The sequence below is a fragment of the Danio rerio genome, chromosome 21, assembly GCF_052040795.2.
Source record: "Danio rerio strain M-AB ecotype USA chromosome 21, GRCz13ab, whole genome shotgun sequence".
Taxonomy (NCBI): Eukaryota; Metazoa; Chordata; class Actinopteri; order Cypriniformes; family Danionidae; genus Danio; species Danio rerio.
The window spans coordinates 9,257,035-9,278,424 of NC_141041.1; the positions used below are offsets into that span (position 1 = coordinate 9,257,035).

At 36.6% G+C, this 21,390-nt stretch overlaps 1 protein-coding gene and 1 long non-coding RNA gene across 2 annotated transcripts in view; one reads left to right on the forward strand and one right to left on the reverse strand.

Annotated features, from left to right (window-relative positions):
* Positions 1-4,107: 4,107 nt before the first annotated feature.
* Positions 4,108-14,596, reverse strand: si:dkey-163m14.2. The gene is made up of 4 exons (XM_087300728.1): positions 14,403-14,596; positions 12,209-12,277; positions 10,803-10,922; positions 4,108-7,475 (listed from the first exon to the last, which is right to left on the reverse strand). Exons 1-4 carry the CDS (start codon positions 14,464-14,466, stop codon positions 6,337-6,339), a joined length of 1,392 nt encoding a protein of 463 aa, XP_087156854.1. The 5' UTR covers positions 14,467-14,596; the 3' UTR covers positions 4,108-6,336.
* The window catches only part of LOC110438223 (uncharacterized), a 49,620-nt gene continuing 41,547 nt past the window's right edge, over positions 13,318-21,390 (forward strand). Inside the window, exons 1-2 of the long non-coding RNA XR_015520000.1 lie at positions 13,318-13,429; positions 16,721-16,834. This is a non-coding gene — a long non-coding RNA (uncharacterized LOC110438223). The remainder of the gene's footprint in view (positions 13,430-16,720; positions 16,835-21,390) is intronic.

Sequence of the window (21,390 nt, forward strand, 5' to 3'; positions counted from 1 at the left end):
CTGTATGCCAATACACAAGCTCAGACAGTGGCCTATTGCTGACTAACTTTATTGGCTGACGCTGCTATGATGATCGCGTCAGCCCCAACTTCAGACACGCCCTCTATCAAGCATTGACGCTAAAGCTCAGAGGTATTCCTTAAGACAGATTTTACCAAATAGAGTCCAGTCTAGTGACTGGAACTTCACCAGAAACATTGGAAAATCTATTTGACCAAAACCTCTATTATAATCACTACTTGAGCCGGATGTTTCTCATTGGTAAATCTGTAGAATAATATCCAATAGCACACTTTCAGCATTATAAATGCAATGGCTATTAGTTCAGTGATTTTCCTTTGGCTTAGTGCCCTATTTATCAAGGGTCGCCACTGCAGAATGAACCACCAACTATTCTAGCATATTTTTTACATAGCAGCTGCCCTTCTAGCCACAACCCAGCACTGGAAAACACCCATACACTCTCACATTCACCAATTCACCTAGAGCACATGTCTGAACTGTGGGGCAAACCGGAGCACCCGGAGGAAACCCATGCAAACATGCAAACTCCACACTGAATTGCCAACTGGCCTAGTCGGCACTTCTTGCTGTGAGGTACTGTAACAGCACTACCTACTACAGCACTACTTAATGTGCCACTGCCTCGCCCTCTTTGTAATTTCTAAATAATTAAATCATAGAAGCAGCCAATGACTATCAAAGTAACCTACACTGTTCACAGTCAATTAAACAGAGCTAATGTTGTCTTGAAATCATACTTGCATTTGAATTCAGACCGAATATTTAAAGTTGCTTGTCAAAATTGTCACTTTTCAAAAATGAATTAATGTGTGAATATAAAACCAACTTTACCACAATTAAAACAATCTGAAATTGTAACAAAAAACAATAGCTACTATGCTGCATTGATTGTGGTAAAGTTGGTTTTATATTCACACATTCATTCATTTATTTTTGAACAGTGACAGCTTGTGACACGCTACTTTGAATATTTGGTCTGAGATTTCATGCAAAAAAACAAAATGCAAAACAACATTCACACTATTTAATTGACTTTGAACAGTGTTGTTCTTTGATAGTCATTGGCTGCTAATATGAATTCTGAAAATGCAAACATAAAACCAACTTAACATCAATGCTACGTTGTTTCAGTGAATATTTTTCTCCCAGTAGCCTATACACACAACAATATACAGAAACAGTACTCATCTGAAAATGTTTGAAATGCAGTAGTTTTTTTTTTTTTTACCATGTTTATACTGTAACAATTAGATAAGAGAACAGTTATGAAATGAAGAAGTTATGCTTATTTGTACAATAGATAAATAAAAGACTACAGAAAATCATGGCTAGGTAACAGTGTCAACGTTAAAAAGTCTTAAGATATTTTAAATCTCAGTGCCTAAAATGCCCTAAATCTACTAAAATGTTGTGTTATAGGTCTTAAATCTAGGTCTTAATTTTTATTTGTTCATCTATAGCTACCCAGTCTGGCCATTAACACCCATGCAATCATCAACAATCCATCTCAATAAAACTTTTAACTTTTTATTTAAAACTAGCATTTAATTACTTTCCTTACAGTAACATTTGCTTAAAAATTCTTCATTTGTTTACTGCTGAGGATACTGACCTGACCTTTATTTTTTAATTATTAAATTATTATTGTTGTGAACTGAAGTAATTGACAACTATGTTTTGTTCTATTGGGGGTAAGGGTTATAGTGTTTGTGAATTAATATATTTGAAAATTAATATTAATAAAAAAATCTAACTAAATTATTATTATTGTATTATTAAATGTAGAACATTTTAATAATTTTTGATAGGGCATGCGTGATTCTGTTTTTAATTGGGATATTTTAAAAACATCCTAAGCATTTCTCTATTTATAAGTCTAAAATTTCATTCATAATGGTATTAAAAATGTCTTAAAGTCTTAAATTTAACTTTGTGAAACCTGCAGAAACCCTGGATAAACTCCTGACATCTGAAAAATATCGTAGATATCCTTGTTTTGTTTTTTTTGTCAGAAGTAATTGAGAAAGATATTTTTTACATATACAGTCAAGCATGAAATTATTAATACCCCATGGCAAATTCTGGCTTAAAGATTGTGCTTAAATGTAAATAAAAGCTGATTTTTTTTTCAGCAATCGTGGCGCTTGTACATTGTCTTATTATCTTTTGGGAGAAGCCTGTGTCATTTCCGGTCAAAATAACCATGTTGGTTGTATAAATGTAACTTTAAGTCAGAATTTGCCTGGGGTATGAATAATTTAGGCTTAATTGGCCACAGCCATAAAATCATGCAGCCCAAGAGCGGTGACTCACTGAAGCTAAGTAGGGCTAAGCCACGTCAGTATCTGGAATGGGAGACCACATGGGAAAACTAGGTTGCTGTTGGAAGTGGTGTTAGTTAGGCTAGCAGGGGACGCTCAACTTGTGGTCTGTGTGAGTCTTATGGCCCGTTTTCACTGAGTGGTACGGTACGGTTTGGTTTGGTTCGCTTTTATGGCCGTTTCCACTGTCAAAAGGCGTACCAAACCGTACTGTACCACTTTTTCGGGACCCTTTCGAAAGGGTCCCAAAAGGAGGAGCTACACGCGCAGCTAAACGCTATTGGTTTACAGAGATACATCATTCGTAGACTCAACAAGCCAGAATGTAAACAAAGGACCCGCCATGTTTGAAATACACAGCGAGAGATTACAGCGGAATTATAAATACATATGCAGCCATGGTCGATCCTGCAAACAAACCCTGTCGTCGTCATGATAAACAGCGACAAAGCCATGGAGAAGAGCAGATTCACCCTGTGCCGCGTAGTTTTTAACGAGCCAGTCTGAAGCCTGAGTGATTTCGCTTTCTTTATTGCGCTCGCCGCGCGTCTCTATCTGAAATAACAAACTTCTTGATCTGATTATAATAACATGCACTCGATTATTGACAAGCTTTGGATACCCGATCCTGTGAGAAGCCGACAAGCTTTTCCCGCGAGCGCGGGAAAAAAGGCGAAGCCGAGGAGCACGTTATTTCTTCAGCAAACGTGAATAAACTGCCTTGTATTAATCTTTATTATCACTTTTTGGACTAATATGAACGGGAAATGATGGAATAACTCTCTAACTGAGGCTTCATGTGCTGCTGAAGATTACAGACACAGATGAGAGGTTTTCACTGACTGTAGGCTATACTTTGTGCTGTTATGAACCTAAATAACAACGAAATGTCTGCTTTGTGTAACGTTAGTTCTTCTTTAACGTTAGTTGGTAACATATCGGAGACTGAAAGGGTCTGTATGTGTTCATATATGTTATTTTATTTATTTATTTAATATAATTATAGACGTTACAGTAGGCTATTTCGCACAGTCATTGATCTGCAGTTATAATCAACTCCTGTTTATAGAAAAGTTAGTAATAAACATTTATACACAAGTATTTATGTGTAAAGCATCTGTTTTGTGAGAAGTGCTTTTCATATGATATGTGAGCGACCTGTGCAGCTTTATTGTAGACATTTTCTCGAGCGAAAATGACATCGACTGAAACTTTGTCATACACCACGCCCACCAAAAGGGTACCCTTGGTAGTGGAAACGCAAGCCTGATAAAGGTGACCAGTACCGACCCGAACCGTACCGTACTGTACCAGTCAGTGGAAACGAGCCATTAATGCCCCAGTATAGTAAAGGGGACACTATACTGTCAGTAAGCGGCGTCTTTCGGATGAGAGGTTAAACTGAGGTCCTGACTCTCTGTTGTCATTAAAAATCCCATGGCACTTCTCATAAAAACCAATGGTGTAATTCCCTCCATTGGCCATTAACGATTATGGCCTCCCAATCATTCCCATCCACCAAATTAGTTCTATCACTGTCTCTCCACTCTCTAATAGCTGGTGTGTGGTGAGCACACTGGCGCCATTGTCCTGTGGCTGCCGTCTCATCATCCAAGTGGATGCCCATGCTGCAAACTGCTGGTGGTGTAGAGAGACCTCCCCTCGTGATTGTGACACGCTTTGGGTGTATGGCCAAATGCGCTAAATAAATACACACATTACAGTAACAGAATTACATTTTTGAATGTAGCTTCTTTGGCGATGGATAGGTTGCATTTTATTCCAAATATCATTTGCAGTGTGAAATAGTCCATCACATAACAGTTTTGCGAACAGAATAAAACATACAGTTGTACAAAATACGCTTGCTTTACAAATAGCTCTTTTATGTCGAAAGGGAATATTCACATACAGTAGTATTTACACATAATACACACAAAGCAATTTAATAAAGTGCAGCAAACTGTAAAGCATCAGCGGTTACAACTTATAGAAACAGTACACATATAATGGTAATAGATATATTTATGTAGCAAGTTATACAGAATTATATTAAGATTTTAGAATTATTAGATTTTTATTATGTATTAATTGTACATTTCTGCCTAATTGTTAAAAGTACCTGCAACACGACGCTGTTTCCTGTTTTGGCATTGTGAAAACATGAATAGATCAAAAGAATCCTCCAATTTTAGCTGAATTAAGCTGAATGAAGTTTCTCAAAATTGTGAGATTAAAAAGCCAATATTATTAATTCATTCATTTTTCTTCGGCTTAGTTCCTTTATTAATCTGGGGTCACCACAACGTAATGAACCACCAACTTATCCACCATATGTTTTACGCAGTGGATGTCCTTCCAGCTGAAATCCAGTACTGGGAAAAACCCATACACTCTCGCATTACACATACACTACGGCCAATTTAGTTTATTCAATTCACTTATAGCGCATGTGGTTGGACTGTGGGGGAAACCGGAGCACCCGGAGGAAACCCACACCAATATGGGCAGAATATAAACTCCATACAGAAACGCCAACAGGCCCAACCGGGACTTGAACCAGCGAACCTCTTGCTGTGAGATGACAGTGCTAACCACCATACCGCCAAGTCAATAACATTCTACATGTATAAAAAATATAAAATACTTTCGTTTTCACCAGATTTCTTACACAACACTACAGTCATAAACAGGAAATAGATTAGATTAAAACAGACTTGATAAGGGTCATTTTGGCCTCCTGACATCGGTGCTGGAATTTTACCAGCACTAAAAGGAAACTCATCCTGCTTTAGCTTAAATCAGAATTTTAGGTATAAATAATAATAATCTTTATTTTATATAGAGCCTTTAAAAAGTAGCATCTCAAAGTGCTTTACATATATAGAAAAAGTATAGGGATAAAATATTCAGTTGAAGTCAAAATGATTTTTTTTTTTCAAAAATTTCCCAAATGATGTTTGATTTTTCACAGTAATTCCTATAATATTTTTTTCTTCTAGGAAAAGTTATTTCGGCTTGAATAAAAGCAGTTTTTAATTTTTTTAAGGTCAAAATTATTATTAAGGAAATCTAATAATTCTGACGTCAACTGTACATACTAGGATACATGCATAAAAAAACTAGACAAAAACAAAGCCATATAATAGTGTAATGGATCACGGTTGATTTGTGATTAGTACAGATCACAACCCACGGTTCGAAACACACATTACCTGTGGATTAATAATTTTTTTTACTTGTAGATTAATCCTAAATATATAACGATCGCAGAGTAATTGCCTCTTGCATCATTCAAATCACATGTATGAAAGCATTTAGGCTTTGCTGTAAAATATAATGATGACGGAAGAAGTTATGGTAGGTTATTCATGATGTGGTGGGTTTCTTAGGTTATTAAAGGTGTTTTCTGTCACTACTTTTTTTACCTTGCATTAATGGATTTAGTGTAAGCTGCAAGATTAATCTTTAAAAGATCTGGATCTCAACACCCACGCAACATAAATTATAAATGACGGTGATTTGCACATGTTTGTTAATTCTTTGAATCGCTGAATTCAAATTTGTGTTTAAAAAACGCAAAAATTAAGAAAGATTCATTCTTTAGTTTACAGTCAAATAACACAGAAGTACTCGTATAAGTTTATGGCTTATACGCTTATACCCCCTCTGGCTTATACCCCCTCTGATGACATTGTCAATCAAAGTGTTTCTGCAGACTGTATGAAGTGTGATTATATAAAATAGAATTAATTAATTTTTACCATTATAGGCTGGGTTATATTCACAGCCTGTTACCACAAAACTGTGTTTAAACCCCTTATAAAATAGATTTTCGCATAATAGGTCCCCTTTAATTCGTGATTTATCTACACCTCTGCATATCGAATATCAGAGAACTTCACAATTTAAGTGATAATCACATATTCATGTACAATTTAGCCAATAAGCAGTATTATATACAACCAAAAAAAAAAAAGTGTTCACTAATTTACATCTTAACTGACGCCTTAGTGTACTCAATACTTACAAAAGAGGATCCTGACCTGCTTCCTTTTGATAAGAGGGCTTTTGACTTTTTCCACCAAAACAGAGAGCTGATCTTCTGTCTGCATTGAGACGAGCCATAATAGTATAGCAGAGGATCCAGAAAAACACTTGCGCTCCCCAAACACACAGCCAACATGTATGCACTATAAGATGAATCTCCCTCGCCACTGTTTCCTCCAACAGCCAATCGAATGCAGTGATACAACAAGATGCCGTTGGTTGGAGCAAAACACACCATAAACTCAGACAACATGGCGATAAGCATAATCGCAGCTCTCCGTCGTTTTTCCAACCATGATGGAGATTTCGATAATCGGTTGGACTTTGCACGGAGCACATATATGATGGTGGAGTAGCTCACTATGGTGATAATGAGTGGTACGAAGTAGTAAAAGCACGAAAGGATGAAGAACACATACAAATATTGCTGATCTTTAGGGTTGTTATGAATCAGCGCATCATGGCATGTGACGCCCACATCCTCAATCTGGAATGTTTGTCTCATTAATAGTAGTGGCACAGTACCAGCGAGCGCCAGCAGCCAGACTAATGTGCATATGAACGAGGCTTTCCTTGCATTTCTCCAGGTTAAAGAGGCGACTGGAAACACCACGGCCAGCAGTCTGTCCACACTCATGCACATCATCAGCAGTATGGAGCAGTACATATAGCAGTAATAAGCTGCAGTGAGCACACGACACGCCTCCTCACCAAACAGCCAATCAGAAGCGTTCAGCTGGTAGTGGATCTTCAGAGGCAGCAGCAGGGCGAAGAGCAGATCCACACACGCCAGGTGAGACATGTAGATCACAGCTGGTTTCTTTTCTCTGATCCTGCAGGTGAACGTCACCAAAGCCAAAGCGTTCAGAGGCAAACTGATGAGGACGATGAAGATGTAGAAGGACGGCATGAAGCGGGTGACCAGCGGGCCTTTCAGGAACTCAACGGCATCATCTGAGATTTTGAATTTTTCCACGATTGTTGTCCGGTTGCATTTCTGATCAGTGTCGTTACATGGATGTGCTTTTTTAGACTGAGACACTTCTGGTTTTTCGATGGCATAACTAAGGAACACAATTTCTGCAAGCAAACATACAAAAACATAAGATTAGTGACGGCTTTTATAACACCACTATACAACTAAATATTGGCAATTTTTCAAAATTGAGATTAACAAATCAACTGAACAAATAAGCTTTCTATGGACCCTTTTCACATTTCCGGGTTTCTCAGTAGTGGAAGTTGTCATAGTTGGGTAAACTTAAGGCTGATTTATACTTCTGCGTCAAATGCACGCATATGCTACGGCGCACCTTACGCGTTGACACATAGCCCTACGCCGTGGTCGTCGGCGTCGCTGATGTGCACCTCTCAAAAAATGTAACTACACGTCGTAACGACGAGTAGGCCAAGCTCTGTGATTGGTCGACTTGGTAGCGCTGACCAGTCTGGATGGGGCCGAGAGCTGCGCGAATGGCGCGAGCCCGATGGAGCGATTGTTTACAAGTGTGGAATCCCGTGAAGGAGCTCCAGATGGAAAGTTTTGTTTTGTGTTTACCTCATAGTAGTTGTAGTTGTTGCACATCCCCCGGTTACTGCCTCAAAATGAGCGAGTTTAAGCAACTTGTACATTCAGGAAGTGTTCAGAAAAAGCAAAACACCAGTGAAGAAACTCGACACAGAGGAACATTAACACGTCACTGCCAACTAGAGTTTCGGAAGTGTTAATGCAGAGGAACAAAGACAGCGTGCAGAAGTATAAAAGGTGTGCCAGAGAGTGGTTGGATTTGGTTTTGGCGTGGTGCGCTTGTAGTGTGAGTGAAAAGCACGCCTGAGCCCGAAACTGAAGACGCAATGTCACTTTTAAGGGACTGTTTTATATGGATTTAGTCATCATTCTTAATTTTCAATGAACGCGAACTGTCATAGTTTATGAAAGATGCAAACCCATCGCTGCACACCAGCTGCACCTTTAGCAAACCTCCTAATACGCAAAGCACAAGGAGTTTTATGTGAATTTATCAGCATCAAAAGAGGTGGATCTATTCAGCTAATTATGTGACTGTGTGTCACTGCATCCCAAACAGGCGAGAGCACTACTCTTCTTGTTAAACTGAACAGTCGCGTCATCGATGACGTTAGCGTGCTCCGGCTCCGAAGGCAAAATGCAGTGTGAGTGCAGGCCGTATGGGGAGAGGGGACATGCTGGTGACCGTTAATCACATCATAACAGTCTTGTATAAAAAGCGTCCATTGATGTATTCTTTGTTAGAATATGACTTTATTTGGCAGAAATATGACTATTGGAATATCTCAGGGTATACGCAGGAATCCTACAGGTAATTTCAATACCTTTTTAAGACTTTATATTAGGAATATTTTAAGACACTTAAAATATTAAAGTATCTCATCAACACTTCAAGTTCTAATCTGTATCAAACCTTTAACTTAATAAACACTTGTTAATAAACAGTTGTAGTTAGGACCAGGAGGGGCCAAGTTGGAGAACTCACTCTGGTCCCCTGGGCTCTGCGTTGGGTGGAAAAATTCCAAACTGAACCAAAACAATCCATTACAATTGGCTTAAGATTGGCAAGCAAAATTCGGGACTTTGCAACCTGCAGACCCTGGGAACTTAAAAAATAATAATAATAAAACAATGTAAATGTAAAAACTAAAATAAAGAGTTGTTGTTCAATATCTGTAAATCAATAAAGCACAACCATGCTACAGAACTCCGGTAAGCTCGAAAGAAACAAAGCTTGAAAGAATAAATTACGCAATTGTTTTCAGCGACAGGCTTCAGCCACTGTTTAAAATCGTCTTTCTCCAACCAGGAGTACGCAAACTTACAATTTCCCATTTTGCCATTTGTTTCGCTGTATAGTTTTATTACATGTGCAGAGCGTCACATCACCTTCCCACGTTTGTCGCAAATTACGTGACATCACCCGGATGGAGGAGCTTGGCTGGACGCACCTGGCCCGAACCAATTGTCAAACACTTTGGAGAACACTTGAACAAAAAACTTAAGACCTCGTAACAACACAATTCAGACTTTTTATTACTTTTTATGGGCCTTATTTTCTCATGCTTGATTTATCAACTTTTAATACTTTTTAAGTCCCCGCAGACACCCTGTATCGGCAATCTGAGGGTTCCCAAAAATCTAAATACCGAGTAAGTAAAAAAAAAACTAAATTAATTGCCTTACAATGAGGATTACTAATCATTTTTGGCTTAAAAGAAAAATCTAAAATTTTGACTCATACAATGTATTTGTGCTCATCACTAAAACATACCTTTGCAACATAAGATTTTATGCCCCAGGGACATATGAGTAAGAATTGTGTGTATTTGTCAAAACTTAAAAATAAGACCTTTCCAAATTTCTTAGGTTGCTTATGTGAAAGCCTTTAGACTTATTTTCATGTGAAGTACTTAAGACGTTTTTACAGGGAAAATTAAAAGAATGTGAAATTTAAACTCACTACCGAGAGTTTCTCTATGGTCCAAAAAAAGGTTTTATAATGCCAAAAGCATTCAGCTTTGTATGTTATTTGTGCATGATGGGGAGTAGAAGCAATAGGCCACCAACTGCAGTTCATAATTGGCCACCAGTGTCTCTAATAGCAAGGTTTCGGAATTCTACATGCTGCTTCTTTTAAGGGGGGCTATTATATATTTTTTTACAAGATGTATAATAAGTCTCTGATGTCCCTTGAGTGCGTGTGACATTTCAGCTCAAAATACCACACAAATATTTTTTATAACTTTTTGAAACTGCTCCTTTTAGGCTTTGAGCCAAATTGTGTCATTTTGTGCCAAAATAAGGTGGAGCGGCACGCTATAGGCAGATTTTCAACAGGAGAATGTCAATCAAATTGTTTCTGCTTCATTTTTACCATTAGAGATTATTATACTCGCACATTATTTTCACACAACTGTATTAACCCCCTTATAAAACAGATTTTTGCAATCCTTTAAAGGTTTTTTAAGGTATATTTGGGTTTTTAAAGGGATTGCTCGCCCAAAACTGAAAATTCTGTCATCATTTACTCACCCTGCACCTTTTCATAACCTGAGCTTCTTTCTTCTGTTGAACACAAAGGATTCTTTTCTGAAAAATGCTGGATGCTGGAACCCATCGACTCCTATAGTAATTTTGTTTTCCTATGATGGATGTCAATGGGTGCCAGAAACCAACATTCTTCCTAATATATTCTTTGGTGTTCAATGGAAGAACCACATCAAGAAAAATAAAAGATGAGGAAATTTCCTTTTTTGAAAACTAAAAAACTTTCGCTTTTACCTAAAGAACTTTAAACTTATTTTGAAAATACCGAAAACGAACATAATCAAAAGCATGATAGTTCTGAATGAAATTAAAGAATGAAAATTCTGTACCTTTTCTGGGTTTATTTGAATTTGAGGAATTCGAGTTTGGTAATGCCTCCTCCATGTCAATCGGTTCATAGGTGTTGGTTACGTAGACCTGTTTAATAGCAAAACTGCGTCCAGGGGGCCCTGTAACCAAACAGAAAAGTCACTGACAGCTCTCATAATGTTGTTAGACAAGTAAGTGTCACATCTGTGTGGAGACCTTGAAAATTGAGACATAACTAGGCCCAAACGGAATCTGCGCGCGCAGAATTCTGCAGATTTTCTGCAGAATTACGCAGATTTTTAGCCCATCATTAATTCTGTTTATTTATTTGAGTAAATGTGTGTATCTAAATTTATTTAGTTTTTTATTAATTACAGTAATATTATTGACTAATATGAAAATGTTTATCTGATTTATGTACAATTCAGTTTGTAAAGTTTTCTGTCTTTTAGTATATATATTATATGAGAGACTTGTTTTGTTTACCAAAGTGAATCTAATTAGATTTGCAATTTAAACATTAAATAAAAGTTACAAAGGTATTACTTTTTATTTCAGTAATTAAGGTTTTAGTTATGATACTTCCAAAAGAATTCAGCAGAAATTCGCAGATTTTTACCAAAATTCTCTGCAGAAATAGCAAAACACGTCTGCAGATTCCATCTGGCCCTGGACATAGCTAACGAGGAATAAAGCCGTTTTTAACAAGAAGAACTTCAAGATCTGCCTACTGGATAATAGGACCTTATATGATAGACTGTGTGTAAATACTTTAACTGTGTACTTGTCTCAAATGTCTGTGCGATCACTTATCCATCAATGTACAAAAAGTGATGTAAAATTATGATTTTCGTAATTTAAAAAAAATTGCATTCTGACCACCGGGAAAACTCTCGATCATAGATATATGTGTATATCTCTGGCTCTGGATGATCACAGTCTTCCACTGCAGCTTGGTCCCGCAGTCATTTCAAAGGAGCGATAACCTGTACTAAAATGGCGGCTCTATTGATGCATTCCTTGCAAAAGACAGCAACAGGGTAGGCAACATCTATGTATATATCTATGAGGGGTGTGGCTAAGCATATTTCTCCCAAGCCATCAAATGACATCATCAGCAAGGGACTGCCATTCCAGAGCCAAAGCAAATGGTCAGATTTTGATTAAAGATTACCTACATAGTTTATTTTTTAAAGTGGATTAACTAATTAACTTATTAATTGTTGACCTTAGTTTTAAAAATCTGCAATAGTAAAATAAGCATTGTACAGTATAATAATAATAGACTTTAATGACTCAAAGAAAAAACCTCTATTACAGCTCTTTTAAAGAAGTGGTTATGGCATTATTATTTCTGTAGACTCCAGAGTTATAAAGTGAAATGTTGTTGTTTTTTGTATTAGTCTGGTCACATTTGCTACATTACCTGTTCTGGGATCCTCATGATGAGCAGTTAAATAAACTGGTTGATCAGTTGCTGCATCTTCAGCTCCAACTAAAATCAAACAAAAGAAACACCAGTAAGTTCTCCTTACATAACACTATTAGATAAGAATCAGAAGAATCAGATTGTTTTCTGCCAAAATACACGGGACATTTCCCAGGAATTCTATGAATCACATCTCTATCAGAAGCTATTCTGAAGCTGTTGAGTTTCCTGGAGGGATTAAAACATGCATGCACTGTAAAACATATCTTTAAATTAGCAGTTTTTCTGATTAATGTTTTTATTTTTTATGTTTCCCCATGCTTTTCAATTGCATTATGGGACCTTAATTTTTCTTTCAACCACTTTTTAACCTGGAAAAGTTTGTAAAAGTGACTTTTATTGAGATTTTTAATAGTTTAAAGTGACATATTGTCTGGGTTGGTGTTGTACATTATGATACAAAGACGTTGTAATAAACTGCCAGTACATTTTCAGTACATTTTATTTCACAGAGCTATTTGTCTATATATTTTAGGTATTAATAAAAAGCAATCAATCAAACATCCCTAACACTTATTTTCCCTTTGTGACTTTAACAGAAGAGGCAAATAGCTAACAGTCTCTATAGTGTATTACTGTATTTGCTATAGATTATAGGATTTCAAATTACTAAAATGTCAATAAAAGTTACTTTGTTAAACTGTAGAGTTTGTTAAACTTTTAGTTGAAAAAGATCACGTGTAACTTAATTATTTGTGAAATTTACCAAGTCCCAAAAACAAATAATTCATTTTTCTTCAACTTAGTCCCTCCATTCATCAGGGGTCGCCACTTCAGAATAAATCACCAACTTATCAAGCATATGTTTTACACAGTTAATGCCCTTCCAGCTGCAACCCAGTACTGGGAAACATCCATACCAGGGGCGTATATTTAGTATGGACGGAGGGGACTCGTCCCCACCAATATCCACCAACTATCGAAGTTTACCCACCAATAATTTAATTCACTTAAATAAAATCATGCTGTCAATATTAACCTAGACATGCAGAACGGGTTAAATCACGTTCTTTCCTCGAGTCGCATTCAAATATAAGCAGAAAACTGCAGGAGAATTTCCCATGCAAGAGTAAGGTGTGCGAGGCATGTGACACACTCGTGTGAGGATGGCAGAAGCTAAAAAATGGTGGACAGAAGATGCTTTTGTCAGCAAAAAGTGTAAGTCACATAAACCCAAGTTCGCTACTGAATAAGTCCATCATGATAATGGTATTAACACTTGTGTTCCACCCCGCTTTAAATGTCATTTTAGTGACATTTTAAGAACAATTTTTTTTTGCTGTAATATTTTGTTGAATAGTTATCATAACTAAACTTTCTGATGTGCCAAAAATATTTCCTACCATTTTGTCAAATTGCTTACCATATTATTTACGTTTTGTTTTTTTTATTTTAAGTGTTTGTTTACAAATGTGCATTTAAACTGTAGGTTTTACATTACAGTTTTATAAATAATGAACATTTAGAATAAAGAAACATGAAAATATAATTATTTTTTAAAATACAAATTTATTATCATCTATCATTACATTTTTTTTATTAGAAATCTGGTAAAATAAGACTAAGAAAAATTCAAACATAATAATAATAATAATAATAATCCAACTTTTGGTCTTTCAAACTAATTTCAGCTGTATGACATCTAAAAGTTTACGGTCATATAAATATTAATCACCTTTTCCTAAATGGTCTGTGTCTTAAAGAGAGGGGGATGCATCTTCCCGTTCCCCAGGTATACGCCATGCACATAAGCGCATGACTTTGGACTGTGGTGGAAATCGGAGCAGTCTTGCTGTGAGGCAAACCGTGAGTCACCGTGTCGCCCAAAGCAAATAATAATAAATAAGTAATGATAAAAAAAGGTTTTAAAGTCTAAATAAACGTTGTTTAGTTTAACCATTATATTTGTAGGCTAATAATTTTGCGGTCATAATCAATGCGCCGAAACAAGTAAAAAAAAATGCTAATACAATTAGTCTATAGCAAAACAATGATATTTTTTTATAATGACTGCTTATTATATATAAAAAAGCTTCATTCAGTTGTTATAAATCTCACCAGAAACATTCAGAATCATAAACAGCTTCAGAAAAACCATCATCTCATTTCCTCCATGTGTCAATGAACTTACCGTTAGAGAAGAGACAAATATGCGCTTGTAGAATTAAAATGGTTAAAATGGTTTTTTTCTTCATGCTGACCGATCACTTGTAAAAGTGAATTTCAGTACAAAAACACAAGCTCTTAAATCTAAAGTAATAGTTCTGGGTTGTTTTGAGGAGAGAATAGGCGCGTGAAGTTGTCCCAGCGCGGTCTGACCCGTCTGTGCTGCGGTGTGGCTCCAGCGCGGATGTGCGTTTCAATGCGATGACATCACGAACAAAACTGCTCGTCCCATTAAAAACCAAAAGACAGAGAGTCTGAAGGACGTTCCCACAGCGAATATGGGGGAAAACAATGTTCGTTGCCTAGCTTAAATTAATAGCTTAAAGATAAACCTGAATATATAAACCTTAAATGCCTTTTTTTCATAGCTGGTCTATAGAATGTTCCAGTCAGGAAAGCAGCAAATTCTTGTGAGACTGCAGACCTCCGACTGATTAAGATAATAAACTTGCATATTCGCTCAGAGGCCGTTTCCGGTTTGTAGAAAACCAGTGCTGGACAGGAAAAGAGATGTGGAAGGGGGAAACTGATAGGAGACTAATTGCTGTGCAGTTCCAGTAAACTAGCTTTGAAATTTGTCATTTGTGATTTATGGTTATGTTTAGAAACAGAATAATAAGAGACTTTTTGCTCATGATGGAGAGAGTTTGGAGTTTTATATTCACTGAATAAAGGTCATATACACTCACCGGCCACTTTATTAGGGACACCTTACTAGTACCGGGTTGGACCCACTTTTGCCTTCTGAACTGCCTTAATCTTTTGTAGCATAGATTCAACAAGGTAATGGAAATATTCCTCAGAGATTTTGGTCCACATTGACATGATTGCATCACACAGTTGCTGCAGATTGTTCGGCTGCACATCCATGATGTGAATCTCCCATTCCACCACATCCAAAAGGTGCTCTATTGGATTGAGCTCTGGTGACTGTGGAGGCCATTTGAGTTCAGTGAACTCATTGTCATGCTCAAGAAAGCAGAGATGATTCACGCTTTATGACATGGCATGTTATCCTGCTGGAAGTAGCCCCCAGAAGATGGGTACACTGTGGTCATAAAGGGATGGACATGGTCAGCAACAATACTCAGGTAGGCTGTGGCTTTGACACGATGCTCAATTGTTACTAATGGGCCAAAAGTGTGCCAAGAATATCCCCAACACCATTACACCACCACCATCAGACAGAACTGTTGATACAAGGCAGGATTGATCCATGCTTTCATGTTGTTGATGCCTAATTCTGGACCCTACCATCCGAATGTCGCAACAGAAATCAAGACTTATCAGACCAAGCAACGTTTTTTTAATCTTTTATTGTCCAATTTTGGTGAGCCTGTGCGAATTGTAGCCTCAGTTTCTTGTTCTTAGATGACAGCAGTGGCGCAACCGGTGTGGTCTTCTGCTGCTTTATCTCTTCTGCAGTTGGACAGGTGTACCTAATAAAGTGGCTGATAATGAGTGTACATATAGATGTTAAAGGCAAATCCAGTTATAACTTTTTTTTTTCAAAGCTGTATACATTTTCATGGTCTAAAATTTCTGTCTTGACTTCATGTGCTTGTTTTCTCACAGCCTTGATCTGGGAAAAGATAAACACATTTAATCACCATCTGTCGAGAGTGATACTGGTTTTATTTAAAGATGAAGCCACATTCCATTTACTGTAATCAGAAGATGATATTACACACACACACACACACACACACACACACACACACACACACACACACACACACACACACACACACACACACATACCACAGACAGACACACACTTAATCTTAAAGGGAGATTTAGTTTTGTTAGCAATAAAACATTAAATTAAGTCTCCTTGGAACCCCTTTGAAAACACTTGAAAATCGTTTACAGTACACCCACTTGTGTTTATTTGTGTCTTTCATCTGTTTATCTGTTCTTTGACCATTTAAAGTCTACAATTTAGTTTAGTAGCTTTTTTTGTTGTTGCTCCAATTACATACGAAACAGGATGTTTAGTTGTACAAGTAGATAAACAGTTGGCAGTGAACGAGGTATATTATTACTCTTTGGAGACTTCTGATTCTTAAGAAGTTGGAAATTATGACAGTGAAGACATGAACTCATTGCACTATTTTTCTACATCGAACATGTAATGAAGTGTACATATTTAATGAGTAATTTAAACATGATACATTATTATTGTAATTGCATTCTAACAGTAAAATTGTATTTGACACTTTTTCTTACACACTTGCTAACACACAATTTCTAAAACAACACACTGTGTTCTCCATCATTCAGATGATGACTGAAAATCCATCTCGTCCAAGATCACCTGAGAACAAAACCTTCTCTCCATCTGACCAAACCACACAACAACCTCAAAACATGCAATTCTAAATGTGCCTCATACAGGTGAGTGGGCTTGACAAATCATCAGAAAACACACTCTTTGTCTCTTTGACACTTTAACAGATACTTTTACCAGTTTTGGACATTTGCACCAGACACTTTTTTACAGTCAATCCATATGTCTAAAAAATGCAATGAAATGAAGTGTGCTGCGCACAGGTGAATGGGCTTGACAAACCACTTGTAGAAACATTCATCTCTCTATAAAAAAAGCACTCCCCCTCTTTACTTCTAGCACTTAATTCACTGTGCACTAATGCCGCGGTCACACTAGAGTTTGAGCTTGCAATATTCTGTCGTACGTTGCTGCAAAAAGCGGTGCAAAAAAATTGCAGTATGACCACAAATTGAAAGTTCCATTGTATAATTACAACCCAAGCTCATTCTGAATACATACCCCATATATATTTCTGGAGAGCGCCAAATGCGTCCAAAGACGCCGTTTTTGTTGTCTCAAATCTGCTAGAGGCCGATGTTTATGCTTTCTAATATCTCAAATTTCTCTGGAGAGTGCCTTTTGTGCCTGCTCTTCTCACATAAATCCACCAGAGGCCGCTGTTGACTGACTGACCCCCCCATCCCTGAACGCAACTGATAGTGTTTTCAAATGCACCGATTGACCCGCCTGTTGTCTTCCCTAAACCCATCCAATGAGTGTTTTCATACGCACTGATTGACTAGAGCAGTGGTTCCAAACTTTTTTTGCCTGAGGCCACCTTTTTCCCTGGAAAATATTGTAAGGTCCCCCTCCACATTTAATGATAATGTCTTCTCAATTATATGTCACTTTGGACTAAATGTAAATGTAATGTTTTCACAACTATAAACACGATCTTAAAACTATACACTAACTTACACAAACTTCCAGGTCTAAAACAAATATTCTCTTCAGTCAAAATCAAATTTTGGCCTTCGATGATGTACAAGCCTGACAAATTTACATGGACTACCACATTGCATAGAAAACATGTCAGAGTAATTCAAAAGACTTGTGTTAAGTGAAGTTTGTTTATAAGCTAATTTCGAGAGGAGCATGCGCTTATAATTGATAACAGCTGATCCTCATTAGCTAATACACGATCCACCAATCAGACGATTCCTGAATCACTATAAATAACGAAAGCATCTTACATTAGCCATCATTGTCTTGAAGAATTCCCCCCTTCCACCCCTACTCCTCTCTTTTTCTTATCAGGGCAGCACGGAGGTCAATAGTTGCCTTACAGCAAGAACGTCACTGGTTCAGACCTTACCTAGCCAGGTCGGTGTTTCTGTGTGGAGTTTGCATGTTCTCTCTGTGTTTTCTTGGATTTTCCCTAGGCACTCCGGTTTCCTCCCACAGACCAAAAACATGTAGCATAAATAATTTGACAAACTAAATCGTCATTATAGGCAAGCAATGAATTCAGCATACAATCGCCAAAGCTAATTCAAAATCAAGCAGGGGAGTTCTTGAGATCTACCTGAACTCAGATTCCCCTCTCACGCTGCAATGGGAGGGAGCCCCAGGTTCGAGGATCTCACAAGCTCAGGGCTCTCTCCTGGGATAGCATGCCAAACACGCTTTATAATCAATCATCGGCAAGGGCAAACTCTTAAAATGCTCTTATTGGTAGTCAGGAATCTGTTAGGGCACAATAAAATACATAGATAAGCATTTACAATATTTCTATAACATTACTATAATAGTATACTAGTGATAATAATAAAAGTAATTGTAAATTATTGCAATTGTAAATTGTTATTGTAAAGAATTTTTTTTTTTTACTCTCAGTACACTAAAACTCCTATTCAGCTTAAGTGGTAGTCACTGCAGAGGCAGAGCTGAACTTCAGCAAGGGGCAGCTTGAGCTCCAGCTCCTCCTTGCAGCTCTTCTTTTGCAAATTATGTCACTGGGGCTTGGGCTTAGGGGTGGGGTGGGTGTACCCATAAAAACAGCTTATAATCGGTGCATTAACCTAGTGGTTAGCACGCTGACATATTGTGCAGCAGTAGCACTTCAGGGCGTTCTGAGTTCGAATCCCGGCTCGAGGACATTTCCTGTCCCTACCCCCTTTCTCTCTCTCTCTCTCTCTCTCTCTGTCTCTCTCTCCACCTTGCTTCCTGTCTAAAATACTGTCCTGTCCACTTAATAAAGGCAAAAAGGCCAAAAATAATTCTTTACAAAAAAAATAAAAATAAAATAAAAACAGCTTATAGGAGGAGGAGCTGGAGCTCAAGGTTTCCTCGTTGGAGCCTAGGTTGCTCTGCAGCCAAGCAGCATCTTATTCAGCCGAACTCATTGGCCAGCTTCCATACATGTATATGTGTTATATATATATATATATATATATATATATATATATATATATATATATATATATATATATATATATATATATGTGTGTGTGTGTGTGTGCGTGAAATCGTAATGAACTTGTCTCTCATATATGTAAGATTCCTATGTGGGGGTCATCCTGTGCTCAATAAATTTATTTAATCAGAAATAAATGTTCTTTGGCCTCTTCCTCCTCCTCCTCCTTTATCTTTCTATTTTCTTCTTTGAGATTCTGATGTGTGTGTCATACATTTTGTTACTGAGTGTTAACACTTGTGTTAGAGCTAGAGTTAATTATATTTGAATAAATGTGGTTAAACTTGTGCAAGATTTAGGCAAATTTTGTATAAAGTTGTGTGGAAGATGTTGAGGAAATTGAAACTTGTGTGATGTGATTAGTTTAAAGAACTGTAACAATGTTTTGAGAACTGAATTTATGGTTAGGAAAATCAGTAATAGGCCTAGTGTGTTAGCATTCGACAAAACCTGCAATGCTATTTGAGGCGAACATGCTCAAATTTGAAGCGTTTTAATAGTATATTCACAAGAGGGCAGTGTAACCACATAACAGAGTTTACAGTGCTGTCTGGCCGTAGACAGCCTGGTGAAGGGGTGGTTCTTTTTTTCAAGAGTGGTTCAAATACTGCATTTTAGTGACATTTTAAGCACTATTTTCAGCAGGAATAGCTTGTTGGGTGGTCATTATATGCACACTTTTTGATCTACCAAAATCATTTCCTGAAAATTTAGAATAAAGACATATTTATAATATATATATTAGGCAAATAACAAACTGGCCAGCAGATTAAACTTTTCTGTCAGAATTTGACCACATGAATAATAAAAAAATTAAACATAATAATAATAATAATAATAATGATAATAATTTTGAACTTCCTGATTTTTCTAGCTTCTTTTGTAAAACGTACATTTTAAAATTCATGAATATTCACAATAACCTAATTAGTATTAGTTTATAAAAGTAATAAAAGTTAGCCTACTTGTAAATTGTATCATAACCTTACCCTTTTTCTACCTCCGGTTTATTTTTTTCCGATGTGTGCTGCAATAATTCCATTACATTAGTTTTGTCTTGAGCTAGCAAATGTGTTTATGCCATATTCAAACTAACTGAACACTAATTTAACGTTTTATAGTTTCATTGGACATCTTATATTGGATTTTATCAATCTTGAAATTGACTTTTTCCTCACATAACAAATTGTAAGTACTGTAAAAGTACTGTAATACTGCGCCTTCGCCACTAGAGAGCAGTATAACAAAAATGATCTTTAAGAAGATGGTTGAGTTTAAAGCATTTTGACGGTTGTAATGCTTAAAAATTAACAAATTTAAATGGGATTTCTTTTATATACACATCTGTACATTTATAGACCTGTTTTTATGTCTATTCTAAATCCTGAGGCTTTCTTAATGCTGAGAAGCATTTAGGGGAATAAGAACATGCTACACAATTTTATTAAAACTGCAGTTACCACATTTTTATTTGATTTGATTTAATTTTTACAGAATAAATTATCTTTTTTATAACCACTATTCAATTTAATTCATCTTTATTACCACCAACCTGATTTCACCAAGACATGTTCCCGGATAACATCTATGTTGATCCTGAAACAACATTCCAATCAGCCAATCAGAAATAAGGAATATGTTTACCATTGTTGAATTTAGGTTTACGCTTAGGTTTATGCACTTCTATGGTCGTTGTCCCACTATTATTCCCCTCTGATTTTGGTAATAGTTTAAAGTTATGCTTGAGTATGGATATGGAATAGGCAGGGTGCGAATCATACATTGACGATCAGAGGCGTCAACTTTAATGTTAGTTTTTGTAATACAGGCTTCAGTGAATCAAATGTATGTATTTGTTTAATTTTCATCTAATTTATTATTAAATGTATTTAAGTTTTTAGTGTTTTGTGGGATAATTTGTGTATTCTGACCTACCGTATCCGATTAGCTACTTTTGAGGTTACTGTAAGTCAAATATGGATCTAATTTTACTTTTACTTTAGGCTATATTTAGAAACAAACAGCTATTTTACTAGAAAACAGTCTTGTGAAGTTGTCTAGATCTGCCAGTTTCAGACCATTGAATACGTTTTGGCGTGATTATGCATTCACAGTGGTATGAACCATTATAGGCGTGGTCAACTATATATTCAAATTATTAATAATTTTTTAAATATAAATTTTAATTATTAACATTATTATTTA